This window comes from Orbicella faveolata, unplaced genomic scaffold (assembly GCF_042242905.1).
Source record: "Orbicella faveolata isolate gen_17 unplaced genomic scaffold, um_ofav_v1 contig_1, whole genome shotgun sequence".
In the NCBI taxonomy this organism is placed as follows: domain Eukaryota; kingdom Metazoa; phylum Cnidaria; class Anthozoa; order Scleractinia; family Merulinidae; genus Orbicella; species Orbicella faveolata.
The window spans coordinates 3,531,936-3,548,962 of record NW_028301536.1 but is presented as its reverse complement, the minus strand read 5'-3'; the positions used below and the strand labels follow the sequence as shown (position 1 = coordinate 3,548,962).

Here is a 17,027-nt window from a genome sequence, read left to right as displayed (position 1 = left end):
AATAAGCAAATTTTCTCTTTCCTAGAGGGCGGCTGTGACGCAGGCTGGAAAAACGCGCTCTAGAAATTCAACGTTTAAGTAGTAAAAAGTTGCTTACACCACATTCGTCTTACGAGCCTTTAACATATTTTCTGAATTCTTAAAACAGTATTTCGAGGGTGCTTAGGGGTTGGATGTTTTCAAGACTGCACTTTATCTTTTGACGATGTAATATTTTAACATGAACAACAGATAATGATCGACGCAAGATTTTTCTCTCGACAAATCTTCAATCCACCCCCGGGTAAGATCCGTTTCAAGTCTAACCAACTATCTCGGTAGTTGTAGCCTTTGAAAAGGCTACGGCTAGAAGGGTCTGACCGCCAGAAGTGTAGCAGCTCTCGTAAGCTTGTAATTCTCTTCATTTTTAGCAGCTGTTATTGTTTTAGGGCTAGGGGCATTGTTTCTGTTGTTTGTTCTATTGTTCTCTTAAAGGGTATCAAGCCATTCATGTGAGACCTTACGAGAGCTGCTGCATCAGCCCTGACCGCGGCTGGAATGGGGCAGCGATTGGGGCATCGGAGGGGGAGATGTCAATACAACATAATATATACAATACATGAATTTATATAGCGCTCATTTCCAGAGCTCAATGGAGCTTTATATATCAGGGCTGAAAAGTTCAGTACCAAAAGTTATGTTTCCTTACAATTGTGGACCTTATTCCAGACTATTATATATACTCTCTACATAGCTGCCTGACATTTTTAGCTTTTTAGTTTCAGTAAAAAGCGCGTATAAGAACCCAGTGATTTAAGAACCTACAGGCTGAAATTTGGCATACTCAGAAATATAAAAAGCTGTTCAGCCTGGCAAAGAAATATAGGTTTTTATACAAAGAAAAAAAAACCCTCCAATTTTGATGGTCCAAATTCTAGAATTTTATTGTGTGAGAAACTTTTGACAGAAAGTTAAGGTGCCTATTTCTTTGATTTACATTTTTTGGATTTTCACTAGAAATGTGTTTTCCATAAAGCTGCAGTGCAATATAGACCATTTAAAATCTAAATATGTTATAAAATAAAATATAGAAATGTACTGGCAAGCAGTTTTGTTGTTGAAAATACAAGTTCTAAAATATTATGTACTCATAAATATATTAACTACTATTAAAATGGAGTAAATAATGTGTTGCTGCTATGGAAAAAGTTACCGAAAGAATGGCTGAATTATTTAAGTCCCTTGAGTATGGTAGGAATCACTAGTTTTATACGACAGCATTCAAAGATGACAGGATACGTTCAAAGACAAACTAGTTGAAGAGATTCCTGTTACACGTTAAAATGTTACTGTAGATAAAACAAACATTTTAGGTTTACATTTAGGGTGCGTCTCTTTGGGTTGATCTGGATCAGGATCAGTGATCTAATCACTCGGATCATGGTATATCAAAGGAAAGACGAATCCACTCTGGTCACGGATTACTGGCTCCTTTTATGCACCATGATCAGAATGACCTTGGATCATTGGTCAACTTGATCCTAGCCTGTAGAACAGGCGGATTAGACGGGCAGAGAGCGAAACGCGATACACGAGCGGAGAGCGCTCGTGGTCGCGCTCCGCGCTCGTGTATCACCAGGACGGAAAAAGGCCGGGTACATATAAGCGCCCTGTATATCACACTTCGTGGTACTTGATCCTGAGCGATCACCGCACTGGCCTCACCACAGGATTCTTGCTCGGCCCGCCAAAACGGGAGATTATGCACAGTCATTCTATACCTTTAAAACCATTTACAGTGTTGTGCGATCTTTCCACGGGTAGCCTGCAGAACAGGCGTAATTTTTTGCGTATTTTAGGGGAACAGAGGCGAAAGCGAGGCGAGCGCGAGGAGAAGGGCGCGAAAAACTAACGCTTTATTTTTTTTTCGCGCTTTTCCCCTCGCGCTCGCCTCGCTTTCACCTCTGTTTGCCTAAAAGACGCAAAAAATTACGCCTGTTCTGCAGGCTATTCTACGGGTTGTATCATATCATTCTTTGCTGTTTCTCGTTTTCTGGTTGTAAGGTGTCACTTGATCGCTTCTTTGTCTAGGTAAGCAGTTGAACTAGTAATTCTAAACCTTTTCGCAGCAATGCTTTATCGAAAATCGATTTAGAAATCTGCTTCACCTTTCAGCTGCTTGTGGAACCTCTCTTGTGCTCGCAGCTTCCTCATGTTTCGTCAACAAGCTGATATCAAACTGTTTGTTTCAGCGCACTTTGCGGCTTTTATCGATACATTCTTAGCATATTCCTGTCCTGCAGTAACATGAAATAATGCGCCGTTGAATCCGATCAATGGAGGTTTGGACAACATAACACAGGGCTCGATTGCCTCGGCTATGTCGGGTCTGGACTTCAGGATTAAGGACAGAGAGTCAGTTTTATATTGCGTGAAGATGCAATTAACTTCCAACTTCCACCAAAGGTACTCAGAAATCTTACCAGTACCAGAGATGCTAACAATACTTTCTACAGTTGTATGCCCTAAATTAGCTTTGTTTCATTTGTTAAAATCAACATTTCTAAGTAACAGTTGGCCAGTGCAGTTTAGGGCCCTTCATTTATGTCTCGTCAATCGGGCTGGCTCGGTTTCCGAGATCTTGCCTTGCCACTCTTTTCTTCGTAAAAATGTCAATGGGTTCATATGAGAAACTTGGCTGGCCTTGTTACTGAGATCTCAGTTTCTGCAACCAAGATCTTGATTACATGGATGTTAAACTTATCATTTGGTGTTAGGTCCTTTATATCACATCTGGTTCAAGCAAAATTAATCTTTTATCGATTTTAAGTTTTTTGGTTGCTGTTTCTATAGAAATATCAAATATCAAAACTTCAGTCTATTTCCAACAACTGGTGTAAGGTTAATATCAATTGGATGAAATGAAGTGTGGTAAAAAGCTCAATAAAAATGTTTGGTATGGTCCAAAATAACTGTATCTGGGCATTCCACTCTGATGAGTTTCTGTGCTCCTCTACCCAAAGTAGAAGTCCGCAGTGCTAATGATGCTCTCAATTAGATGTAATGCCTGGTAACTGTAGTTCTATTGTTCCAGCTACACCCCGGAGGCAGGGAAACACTCGAACTACAATGAACAAACAAAAGAAAAGTGACTGTGATTGATTGCTACACATAGAAACCTCTTAGAGGCTAATAATATTTGCCATATTGTGCAAAACTGAATATAACAGGAGTTAGATACAATGCACCAGTGATGGTAACAGGAGAAAACACTTTGATCATGAAAATTCTATATTTCCACTCTTCTACTGACGCTACATGTATAGATCAAGAGTTTGTGTGTCTAGTAATTGTGATGTCTTCTCATGTGTTGCACTGACTCTAGGAGTTTTTCACGAAACAGGTACCAAGACAACACCAGCCAAGGCAGCAAAACTGGAGAAAAGGACTGAAGATTATTGGTATTTACGACTTCTTAATGTTGTACAGTTTTAAAGTTAAACCCACTGCCCCTGCTGTGGGCCAAATTCGAACTCAATGGCAGTTACTGTCTCGAGATAAACAAGAACTCCCATGACACCTTGAACATTTAAACAGGTAGGTAGGTAGGTAAAACTTTATTTATGCAGGGTGGCCCATTCAGCACAGTGGCTGGTATCCAGAGGGGCCCTGCTAAATACAATTTCTAAAAATATAAAACGTCTAATAGTATAAAATAGTTATAAAAATAGAGTTAAAAAAAAAACTAACGTCTAGTAGTTGAAATAGTTATATAAAAAGAGTTTAAAAAATTGAAACGAGTTACAAGCATGAACTGGTAGGGAAAAAAATAGATATCATAAATTAGGTGCTATAAATAAAATGGGCTTTGACAAGATTTTTAAAAGAGGAGAGTGATACAGCTTGTTGGATTTTACAAGGTAGTGAATTAAAAAGGGCTGTGCCAGAAAATCTAAAAGTACGTTTGCCAAGGCTAAGTTTGGGTTTGGGTAGATGGAGGTCAGCCTTCCTTGGAGTGTTGTAACCATGTACATTGTAGTTCCTAATGAAGTAGTTACTTAAATACTGAGGAACTAAGTTATGCAAACATTTAAAAACTAAAACACATTTGTGGATTTTACGGTTCGTTTCTAAGTCAGTCCACCCTAAAACATTAAAAGTATCTCTAGAAGAGTCACGCTTGAGAATGATACGGGCAGCACGGTTTTGCAACCGCTGCAGACTTTTGCTGGAGCCAACAGACAGTTCACCCCAAGCAGTGTCAGTATAACTTAAGATTGGCTCAATAAGGGTATTGTAGACACACTTCGCTGCTTTAAGAGTGAGGCAAGATCGTATGCGTGCTAGAAGTCCTAGACGCTTATTAACTTTTTTACAAGTAGTGTAAGTAGTAGTAGTGTAACTCAATGGCAGTTACTGTCTCGAGATAAACAAGAACTCCCATGACACCTTGAACATTTAAACATGCAGATTAATGCTCTCTTAAAGTCTTGAGAGAGCACAGGTACACAGAGACCAAGGTAGCACCTTAAGGTAGAGCCCCATACCTTAGAAAATTTGGTAACCCATCGATCTAAAAAAATTTGGGTATCACGTGACTGTCCGTATGTACGTCCGTACCACCGTACGTCCGTACGCCAAGCCCCATACCTTGAAAAATAAGAGGGTAGCACTATTACCATAGGTACATCTTTGATATTGGACATCCATGCTATGATTAATTGTCAGCTGTCAAAACAAAGTATCCGCTCACCAGTATCATGTGACCATATCATGGGGCCAGGTTAAGAGTTCGCATGTCTTTTTAAAGTTGACCGCCGACGAGGTACTGTTTTTTTCTTATTGGAGCTCAAGTTGACTTTTCTAAACTGTAATTTGTTTGTACTGGCAAACTCTTTTTCAGTTTTGCTCAAAGAAGGTGTACCTAACAATGACGAATTAGTACGACTGGGTACGAGTATCGGCGACAAGCGGACCCAACTTGGTCGTCGATTAAAAATCGAGGAGCTATTTCTTCAAGCCCTATGTAGAAATTTTGATTCACACCATGAAAGGGTATTTCGGATGCTGTTATATTAGAAACAACAGCGCGGTTCTGCCGCAACATAACAACAACAGCAACAAGTCTTTATCTGATGCTTTAAAGCACAAGCTGGTGAAACGAAAAGACTTGGCGGAAAAGTATTGCTTCAAGCAACAGTAATCGTGCCAGTAAATATGGCGAAACAACCGTTATTTTATTTGTATAGAAAACTTCGTGTATGCGAAGCACACGTCTTTGTGTCAGTATTGAAAATATTTGCGTAAGACGTGATGAAATACATATCAGACGTTATAGTTGTGATGTTAAATGTACATATGATAAAATTCATCTCAGACGTTTTAATTGTGGTGTAAAATGTCATGGTCATGGGTCATGGGCTTGATTCCTATCCAGTATTCAGATTTTTTCTTAGTCCCACGCCCGTGTCATGTTGATCAGATCACTTTTCACATTTCATTACCGAGCTGAAAATTCACCATCTTTATTCACTTATCACACTCACGATGAGTTCGACAGTGGTGACCCTAGCAGTATGTAGGACGTATGTCAGGTATGGACTCAGTTAAATAAACTTGCTTCCCATGAGTTCTCATAGATCAGTGGATAGAGCGCCCGCCCGGTGTTCAGGAGGTCATGGGCTGGATTCCTGTCGGGAACTCAGATTTTTTCTTTGTCCCACGCTCCTGTGATGTTAATCAGTTCACTTTTCACATTTTATTACTGAGCTTAAAATTCCCCATCTCTATTCACTTATGAACTATACCTTATCAGTCAACGTACTGGCTGAAATGTCCATCGCACTAAGTCTAAATCCCGAGGGAGATCACCTCTTGTCCGCCTGAGAGTGCTAGAATGCCTGCAGTCTGCTGTTCTCTCGAACTCGCCAACGCAATACAGGACCAGAGACGCCCAAACCCCTTCTCGTCCATAGCGCCATTTTGCGTTCTTGGATCGAGTCGCGGAAGTAAATGCTCGGCAGACCGCTAACTTTCTAGAGGGTGGCTGACATTTCAGGTTGACATCGTTGTGGTTGCTAAGCTCCGTGAAAACATGCAGCGAGAATGTTGTAGGGCGCGGTCGTCCTTTCAAGAGCTGTATTTATCAATGCGCAAGGTAATAATCTACACCCACTTTAACCGAAGCGTATTATGTCTTCCTCGGTAAATGCATCAGTAACGTATTTAAGCAGAAACCACAGTGTAGTTAGATTCATGTAGTTTTAAATAATAAGGTAAAATTGTATGCGTAGCATCTTGTACTCAGTGTAAACCGCCAGAAGTAGTATAAAATAAAGTGAAAATTTCAAGTGAAGGTTGTGGAGGTATTAGTTTTTCCGGCTTTTTAATTCAAAAGGCAGTTGACGATTGGAGTGGTTTACAGCATTCTCGTCCCCAGAGGCCCTAGTCCTATTGGTCAGCACCGAGAATGGTCCAACACCGGAAGTCCGCCATTCACGGACTTCCTGTCAAATCTGGCAAATCTGATTGGTTGGGAATACGATACGAGTGGGGACGAGATTGGGCCTCCATCCGTTTTTGTGTTTTATGTGTGTGGTTATGTTTCCAGCGTTTGCTTGGTGAGCCCAAATAGCACGGAGGACAAAGAACACAACGGCCAGGCATTTCAGTTGTATTCTTCGCTAGTCGCAAACCGGGTCGCGAAGCTTAGAATGATGGAGACAAAGAAAAAGAACTGCTGTTCTCTGACTCCTCGGCTGTAATGCAAATATATTTTAAAAGCCGACTGGGAGGTCCGTATAAAAATGCTCTCCGAGGACGAACCAGTGCATAGCAAGGGCGCGCGCGAAAACTGTGTTCGCCACCTTAATCTCATAGGTAATTTGGTTTTATCAACTGGGTTGATAATGTGAATTGGCCACCGTAAAGAGATTCGAATCTCTTTACGGTGGCCAATTCACATTATCAACCCAGTTGATAAAACCAAATTATTTTGTCATACTCTCCACCGACGCAGCACCATAGTTTCTTTAGAACCTTACTCCCCCTTAATCTTATAGGCCCTATGAATTAACGAATGCGACCCACTTTGTAAGAGTGTGCGGTAAAGCTGGGAAATAATTGGCTAATAACGCAGTGAAGGTTTTATTTTATTACCATCATTTTAATTGTTATAATCTTTGAGCGATCCACAGTCCCATGTTTAATTGCCATTCAATAAATTCGTCGGGGATCATTTCAGGGCTGACACAAAGAGAAATTAGGATCATTTCGGGGTTGAGATCATCCCAGGGGCTGTACAGCTCCACCAGCATTTTCAGCTCCTTTTGTCATCTAAAAATACAGGCATTCCTTGTTTTAGGATTCCGGGCCTTGGTTTTCAGATTTCCGGGTTTCTGGGTTTCCGGCATTCCTTCTTTTACAGTTTCAGGAGAATTGCACATTGACATGAACTGTTTAACGCAGCACTTTTAGAGAAAACGGAAGGAATACTATTCAAACTTTATTTACCTACCTTTTGGTCTCAGTGTTGTGGAAATTGTCCGTACGGAAGAGTGAACATTACAAGAAAACAACCTTCTTGAAACAGAAAACATGGCCGCCACTGCCTCTGCCACAGTGCTTTGGGTATCCCGTGTTCAGTGGCCTGGGTACCCCCAGTAGGGATACCCAAAGCACTGAAAGCGTTAAACGCCACAGACTGGGGCAAGTGAAATAATCCATAATTCTACTCAAAATCCATTTATCTTATTAGGAAGCTTTGTCTTAATTACTGAAAGCTTTCTTAATCTTGATATAACATATAACGTCGCTGAAAAGAGTCGCAATTTATAACAGACTGCCTGATCCGAGTCCGCAATATAAAGACATACAAAACCGATTCACGAGCTAAAGTTCCTTGTATGAACATGCGCTTGCTGTCTATGGATAACCCTTGATATGGACGTTATTTTAAACGAGAAAGGCGCATTCTAAACCTTGAATAGTTCGGCGATTGAATTTAATCAATATGCGAGCGAACACACTGAGATAACCGCCGTTACGCAACATGCACACTGTGACTGACTTCTGTGTATGTTGCCTGTCTGAAATAAACTTTGTCTTAGGGTGCGTTTCTTTAAGAAAATCGAAGATTGCATTTTTAAATCCGAAAGAATCCGAAAACGGATTTTGCGTTTCTTTACTAAACAGATCGACCCAAGATCTCTCGGATCATGGTGCGTCAAAGGTAGATTTTGCCGGCGCACAATTCTCTATGCCTTTAAAGGATTTTTTTTGTTTGTTTCGGAAACAAATCCCTCCCCCCCCCCCCCGAAATAAAAAAAAGGCCAAAATAAACATAAATAAAGTAGACAAGGCTTTAAATCTTCGGGCAAAGGGAAACAAATAAAAGTAGGGATACCCCACTAACTGTTAGCCTGCGTCGCAGACAGTCTAAACCGCCGGTATAGTCCGTCTGCACAACGGCTCCCAAAAGCTTGTTCTGATATCCCGCAGTTTGAGTATCCATTTTTGATTGGCTAGTTTCTTAGGCGCTTTCTGATTGGATAATTCTTGCGAAAGCGATCACGCAACTACACGTAATGCTAAAAATAATTTTGTGCGAGTTTCCCAAGTACCTTTGTAAATTTGTACATCATTAAACGTCAAATCTAACTCGAGTTGGAAATAAGATGCCTGCAATTACAGAGGAAGGTTGGCAAAAAGCGTTCAAAGCCGTGAGAGAGCAGTTTGAAATCGATAATCTTCTACCCGAACAGGATACCCGCTTCGCGAGTTTCTTGAAGGTCAAAATATTTTTGTAAATTTGTCGACGGGCGACGGTAAATCTTTGATTTCCAGTGCCTTCCGATCGCTGCGGATGCTCTGTTCGAAATGTCTCGTGGTTCCAGTGTTCCCGTTGTAATATCGCAGTTGCGATCGCTTATTGCAGACCAGATTCTCTGGCGAAGCCGGACAAAGATAAATGACACCCGTGATAAGAAGCAGCATGACTTGCAACATTTAATCAAACACAACCGGGTGCGGCGTAATAATACAAAATGCCAGTAACCAACATGTTCACGGAATATTTCAAACTTTGTCCCTCCATAGATAATATTAAGAGAGCTTAAAACATATCTTGCAGTAAAAATGCAAAAAGCACGTAGCAAAAAACAGGTGTCAAACTCTACAAATTGCACGCGGATAACAACGGAAACCACACAGACCTATGACCTCTGACGGCTCTACTCTGGTGAAAAGTCCTCCTAAAAACACAGGATTATTGCTTAGCGAAATACTCAAAGATCCCCAATATCGTACCATAAAAAAGGGGCAGATCCTTAAAGATGTACTAGTTCGAGCAAAACTTTCAAAGTGGCTATTACATGTGAATAGGAGTTGTGTAAGCCTGTCACACCATTGTTAACATTGCGTGATATATTTTGCAAGAATATCACCAATCACAAGGCGCGTAAGAAACTAGCCAATCAGAAATGGATACACAGATCCGTGTATCCATGCGGGATATCAGAACAAGCTTTTGGGAGGCGTTTCGCCGACGGACTATATCGGGGATTTTATGACAAGTCCGGCTGCAACGCAGGCTACTAACTGTTGGCTTGTAATAATTTCTTTACTTCAGGGTAGTTAAATCGACCGCTGATTCAAAGACAAAGTAAACTTACAAAGAGGAAAGGCATTCAAGGGAGGAAAGGACTAGAAATGCCAAAATGTAAGGGATACTTAAATCCCTAGTGATATGGGTGACCCTTTCCAGAGAGTTTGTTTGTCCTCGTTTCTTTAATTCATGCCAGGGTAGCCAAATCGACCGAAGATTAAAAGGTAAAGCGGCAAACTTACAAAGACAAAAGCCATTGTTATAAGGAAAGGACTGAAATTGTCAAAATATAAGGGTTACCCAAATCCCTAGTGATACAGGTATCCCCTTCAGAGAGATTCATTAGTTATCTTTTCTTTAATTCAGGGTAGCCGAATCAACCGAAGACGAAAAGGAAAAGCAAACTTGCAAACTGACTAAAGTCATTCAAGGGAGAAAAGGACTAGAAATACTAAATTCTAAGGGATACCCAAATCCCTAGTGATATGGGTATCCCTTTCCAATAAGTTTGTTTGTTATCGTATCTTTAATTCAGGGTAGCCACGAAATCGACAGAAGACGAAAATGAAAAGAAAACCTACAAAGACAAAAGTCATTCAAGGGAGAAAAGGACTGGAAATGCTAAATTGTAAGGGACACCTAAATCCCTAGTAATATCGGCGTATCCCTTTCCAATATGGTTATTTGTTATCGTTTCTTTTCAGCTACGTATTGTGTTTATATCAAGCTATAACGCTTTAATTTCTTGAGACAAAGCTTCGTAAGAAGATGATTAGGTTTTGAGCAGACTTGTGGACGATTTCACTTGCCCCAGTTTTAAGCTTTCAGTGTTTTGGTTATCCCCAGTGGGGATACTTAAGACACTAGGGATTTGGGTTCGGCCGTACCCAAAACTCGAGGATACGCAAATCACTGTGACACCGCGACTGAGCATGCGGTCAGCAGCTTGCCGCCACTGAACATGAACCACGGATCCAAGTCACGTGATGCATTTCGGCGGGAACTGGAAAAAGATAGACTTTCTGGAGAATAGCAGATCGAAGGGGTTGCTGATTTCTCAGGATTAGGGTTATTCCAAAGTAGTAAGTATGGTAGCTTTGTTATGAATGTTCTTATGTCCGTTTAGATAAACAGGGTCAGAGCCACTTTGATTGACGATTGACTCATTCAACTGATCTAGCAAAGCTCTTCAAATTACATGTAAGATGCAAGTTCGAGAATTGACTTCAGTGCTTCGATGATTTCGAGTAGTTAAATTAGTCATTTCATGTTCAGTTATTAAAATCTTTCTAGATATTCATGTATAATTATGAACAGCACACCAGTGAATGAAGCCCGGCATAGCCAATCGAACCCAAAAATATTTGGGCAATCGAAGTCAATCAAACGTTAATTTGATTTCCGAACTCTTGCGTTTTGTAAAACTGTGGTTGAAAATCAGTAACAAGTCTTTCGAGGCTCGAGCTACTTCCAAAGGGGGTACTATGTTCCCTTGATCCCTTGAAAATTGCATTTTTTTCTTCCTTGTTCCCCATAATAAATTCCATGTTCCCATAGACTTTGTTGTCAAAGTTTCCTTTAGTAGTAGAGATACCCTTGCTTCCTCAAATTCATTCCAAAAATATATCTTGTTCCCTGGAGATAACGTGTTTAAGTTCCCTAGTTCCCCCAAAGACCTGGACGACCCTTACTTTGGTAGGACACATGTTTTTTTGTGTGTGTTTTTGAGACCACATAATGCATCATTTTCTGTTTCTGCCCATAACATCTTTGTTCAAGTGAATTTATTCACTGAAGTTCGGTTACACAGTTGCACATAATCCATTGGATTGTGCTTGATTTTGAGTTTGGTTGCCAAACTCAATTGGTTTGGAAATCATACTCACCCAAAGTTCAGTGTTTGATTTTGATTTTTAATCAAAGGGCGTGTTGAAAGAAGCCCACAAAAGAGGGCTGAATGTGCATGTAAGTTGTCTTAATTTGACTTATTAAAAAAAATTAAATTCTAGTCATCTGGTGAAAGAATAAAAATTAAATCATAATTTTGATGCTTTCTTTTTGTAGACATGATATGGTTGGTAAAAACAAGGGATCAAATTCCTGCAAAAGAAAGGGAGGTAAGACAAGCATGTTCTCTCTAGCTAGTGTACACTCACCAAAAAGGCATTTGCAACACGACGAGAAAGTGACCTATGTCTTTAGCTTTTAATTTTTTTTTTTTCAATTTTTTTTTTTTCGCCTTTCCTTTTTCTCCTTTTGACCTTCTACTGGTCTTGCTTCCAGTTGAAGAATTGCCAAGAAAGCATCATCAAGACAGGAAATTCTTCGCAGAGAGTAGCCAAGTTTAAATGAGGGAAATTTTGGTCCGAGTTTTTCACTCATATTTCTAAGCATTTTTCTACATATTCATGCTCAAGTGCCCCAATTTTATAACAGTGTCCCCAATTATGTAGTCACCTAGCTAAATACCCCGACACTTAATGATGATGATAGTAATGTATGCATCCTCCATGAGACTGTGTGTGATTAAATGCAAGTGCTCCTGAAGAAACTGCAGCAAAGAAAACAAAGACTGAAACAAAAATATCCAAGGAAGCTAAAACAAGGAAAGGTGACTATAATTGATTACGCCTTTTTACAGGGGAGCAGGGATGGTGTAGTGGTGTGAGCACTTGCCTCACAACAGTGTGGCCTGGGTTTGATTCTGACCAGGTGCCACATGTGGGTTGAGATTGTTGTTGGTTCTTGTTTTGCTCAGAAGGCTTTCATTTCTCTGGAAACTCTTTTTCTCCTCTCTCCAGGACAACCAACATTTTCAAATTCCAATTTGACCAGAATAGATCAAGATGACCTAGATGTACAATAAAAGCAGCTAAGGCTTATGTGGCTTTGACTCTAAATATTGTAATACATTTTAATTTTTCTTAAGAAACTTTTTGCACTGTTGAAACTCATTACAGTGCCTGGAGGCCTAACACTACAGTCATCAAAATTGTGAAATGTCCTGATGCTTTCCATTACAATTTATCATGTTTGGTAATTGCAATTCTTTGATTCCATCTCAACTGACTGCAGCTGTTAGCAAGAAGGACAAGGGAAATCATCAAGCTAAAGTTGGCAACCAGAAGAAAAAAGGTGACTTTGATTGATTACTGTAAATTTTCAACATGTAACCCACTGTCCCTCTATGCGGGGCCAATTGCGACTGCCCCTCTGTTCATGTACTATTATTGTGAAAAAAGTATGACTTGAAATGCTTTTCCGATTTACACAAAATCAAACTATAGAATTTCTTTAATCTTGCATATTCCACTTGCCATATTCCAAAGAAAAGACACTCAACATGGAATGTTATTGTGAAGCTAGGAAAAAGCCAATTAGGCATCAGAGAACTAAACCACAAACAGCGCCAGTAGTTTGTGGTTTTTTAGGTTTGCTCACATGTCATGAACTTTATTGTGATTGGTCAGTACGCAATAAACCTGTCTGAATTGAATCAAGGGTTTGCGGTTTTTTGACTTGCATAGTCAAAATTGATCCTAGTGCATAAGTACTTCTGTGACTGTCTAACTCATGTTGTTCCTGTTTAGCTAGTTGCTCTCTGATTTCTTTTGATACTTATAGTTCATTTTGTGAGTGCCAAAAACTCCATAAAACTTTTCAATATCTTTTTTTGTATTTCAGAAAATTTGCCAAGCCACATGAATACTAAATCCAACAGATGTACATCAAGTTTGAAAAGACATCTCAAAGTTCACAGTGGCAACAAATGCTACAAATGCACTCAGTGTAAGAAATGTTTTAACTACTCATGGAATTTGAAAAGACACCTAAGGATTCACAGTGGTGAGAAACCCTACAAATGTACTCAGTGTAAGAAATGCTTTAACTCCTCATGGAATTTGAAAACACACCTAAGGATTCACAGTGGTGAGAAACCCTACAAATGCACTCAGTGTAAGAAATGTTTTAACAGCTCATCCAATTTGAAAACACACGTAAGGATTCACAGTGGTGAGAAACCCTACAAATGCACTCAGTGTAAGAAATGTTTTAACAGCTCATCGCATTTGAAAACACACCTAAGGATTCACAGTGGTGAGAAACCATACAAATGCACTCAGTGTGACAAATGTTTTAACCAATCATCAATCTTGAAACAACATATGAGGATTCACAGTGGTGAGAAACCCTACATATGCACTCAGTGTAAGAAATGCTTTAACTGCTCATCGAGTTTGGAAACACACCTAAGGATTCACAGTGGTGAGAAACCCTACAAATGCACTCAGTGTAAGAAATGTTTTAACCGCTCATCGCATTTGAAAACACACGTAAGGATTCACAGTGGTGAGAAACCCTACAAATGCACTCAGCGTAAGAAATGCTTTTACTACTCATGGGATTTGAAAAGACACGTAAGGATTCACAGTGGTGAGAAACCCTACAAATGCACTCAGTGTGACAAATGTTTTAACCAATCATCAGTGTTAAAACAACATATGAGGATTCACAGTGGTGAGAAAGGCTTCAAATGCAACCAATGCCGTAAATGCTTCAAGTATAATAAGACTTTAAAAAGACACAGATGCAGCAAACGTTCCACTGAAGACAGAGAAAATTTCACCTGCTGGATGTGTGGAGAATACTGTTATAATGTATGCGGGATTCTCTTTCACATGTCTGAACATGGTATGCGGAAATCTTGATACTCAGGAAAGTTGGGGTATACTCCTGTTTGAAAACAAAATGTCAAATAGGAATTTATGTGATTAATGATCATGACTGGTAGCATTCACAGTGGACCAGTACCTTACCAGATTTTTATTAGCTACTATCTAAATCAATTACAGGACTGGTTTGAGAATTCTTAAAATCCCAGACTACATTAGTTTTTATGCATTGTTAGTTTCTGTTTTTAATCTTTGTATTTTTCTATTTTGTTATTGAAGTTAAATGTACATTTTGATTTAAGAGGCTTTTTTTCAAGAATTTACCCTTGACACTCAGCCAGTCAGTCACATAGCATATGAACTATCTTGGTAGTTGGAAAGTTGGGATATTAGATTAGCTACCTTAACATTAGCCTCCAACGCAGACACTTATTGGGCTCATCATGGTGTGATGAAGAGATTGCTGTTGTGCAGTAAAATATTACTGTAGGTACAAAGTTAAGGAAGATGTTACTTTGTAGTAGTTGATATTGCAATTATTTGGCTGCTTCGGTAAGTTTTCAAGACTAGTGTTATATTGCATTATGAGTGCTCAAACTGGGCCACATGGGCCAAATAGCTATTTTTAACTTTGTTCACTTGGGCAGAGTTAATTATGCAATCAAAACATTAATTGAGAACACAGGCTGGCGATATCTTTTTTTTGTAAATGAACCACTGGCCTTGAAGAATATAAACACGAAGTTGTTGATCTTTCGGGAAACAATGTCAATGTTTTTATTAATTAGTTTTGATCTTATTTTTGAAACAGTTTTAGACTTGGTCAGCCAATAGAATGTTACAGGTAAGAGTTTCACATGTAAAATTCCCACAAAGGAAACAAAACACCCAAGTGAGATAGAATCCAAAGGGTGTGGACTGATGAACAATCAACACAATTTGTATATATAAAAATTATCTTATCGTCGTGAAACCATCAGTCATATAATCAACAACAAGTTTATTGATTGGATTATAATTCGGTCTGAGACATACACTTATATATATTACCATTATCATTTAGGATCAAAACTAATGAATCATCAAATGACCAAGTTTTCCAAGAGGTAGCCAACTTCTTGCAACTTTGTTGGGTTTCAAACTTTGTTGTCGAACTGTATTGTTTGCATTCTTTGATTTCAGTGGTTTGTTTCCACAAAAAGACAACATCCTTTGCTCTTGCTGATGTTCCAAGTGCCCTGGTTGTTTTTCACTGGTATTGAATTATGTCGCATTGAATACTTTGTATTAACCAGGACTTAATAACTTTTGGTTAATTAGAGAAATTGTGTTTCAGCTGCTAGACACAAACGGCTGTATCATGTTTGATTCACATGTCTCTTTGTAATAATTAAATGACCAGAGAAGGCAGGTTAACATTCTGTCTTCTGGCTTGTTTCGTTTTCTTCTTTCCTTGGGTGAAACTTCCGACTGGCTTCCCGTGGTCACACTGCATCTCTTAGGGATGGTTTGTAACATTCAAAGCCTCCAAGCGAGAGCAAAACATCCTGACTCGTCCCAAGGACGTTATTGTAGAAAGAACTTAGCTAGTCGTCTGGTGTAAAATTATTTCCTTAGAAAAAAAAGCATGTTATCGCTTAACCGTAGATAAAAGTTTTTGTTGAAATTCCCTCAGCTCTTATTGTGAGCGCAACGGGCCACACTTGAAGGGTTTAAGGGCGGCAACTGTTGAAATAATTTTATTTTTTGTCGCAGTGGGATTTGGAATATGGTTACCAACCAAGTCAAATCGACATTTCTAACGGCCAACAATCACCCTGCTCCAGCGTGATTGATTGATTGATTGATTGATTGATTGATTGATTGATTGATTGATTGATTGATTGATTGGACCACGAACAAAGTCATTTTCTTTACTTTCAAATTCTTGCTGTCATTTGTTGAAATTTCTCGGCTGGCTCTGGTTTAAGTCGTTACACAGAAAAACGTAACATTGTTTATCAGGCGTTAATTCAAGGACTGGCGTTTAAAAACAATATGAAGCCCCGGACACAAGGTGCAACATTTGGAACATTGTTTTGCGCAAATTTTTTTTTTTGCTCAATCCCTGGAATTGTTACGCACAATATTGCAGAAGTAGAATTAGATTCTACTAGTGCAAGTGTAGTTGCAAGTCTTGTTTTCCCCTTCAATATTGCACGCAGCCATTTCAGTATGGACACAAGATGTAATTGATAGGGATATTGGGCACAATGTTGCATCGTGTGTCTGGGCCTTCATTATATAATCGTAATGTTTGTGAATGCCTTCTGTCATGTGATATCGGGAAAACAAGTGCAAAAAAGACACTAACTGACTCGTCCCCAGGAAATGCGAGAAACTCCTAGCACGTGAAAAAGGTAGCCTGCATAGCTCGGCGGTTTAAGGTGGCCGAACATAGTTTTCGCGCGCGCTTTTGCCGATGCAATTCAGCGCGCGCACAAGGATTGAAAAACAAACATGCCTTCAATAGAGTGATTATTTTATTTACTCAACACCCGCACTATATGCGCTAGTTTTCTCCATTATTGAACGCAGTGTATTGATGCCTTTAGTCTTTTATTACAAAGCTATGTTAGAAAAGGTAACGACGCAAAGAACCCAGCAATTCTCAGCTTTTTCTTTGTTACCGAAAGAACCCAGTTTAATGCAGCGCATGCGCAGTTGCTCGAAAAATTGAGACCGATTGCTTTTCCAGAAACTTGCCGATTTCTAACGATCCAGTCAATAGA

At 39.5% G+C, this 17,027-nt stretch overlaps 1 protein-coding gene and 1 long non-coding RNA gene across 3 annotated transcripts in view; both read left to right on the top strand.

Annotated features, from left to right (window-relative positions):
- Nucleotides 1-17,027, top strand: part of LOC149117744 (uncharacterized) — a 116,419-nt gene that overhangs the window by 10,673 nt on the left and 88,719 nt on the right. The window lies entirely within an intron of this gene.
- LOC110052380 (uncharacterized) lies at nt 10,400-15,672 on the top strand. 2 transcript variants are annotated; one of them, XM_020758502.2, is made up of 4 exons: nt 10,400-10,665; nt 11,648-11,700; nt 12,659-12,718; nt 13,268-15,672. In XM_020758502.2, the coding sequence occupies exons 2-4, from the start codon at nt 11,655-11,657 to the stop codon at nt 14,290-14,292; spliced, it is 1,131 nt and encodes a 376-aa protein (XP_020614161.2). In that variant the 5' UTR covers nt 10,400-10,665; nt 11,648-11,654; the 3' UTR covers nt 14,293-15,672. The 2 variants fall into 2 exon arrangements, with proteins under 2 accessions (XP_020614161.2, XP_089141501.1); XM_089285375.1 differs by having other exon boundaries at nt 10,411-10,665; nt 11,648-12,194.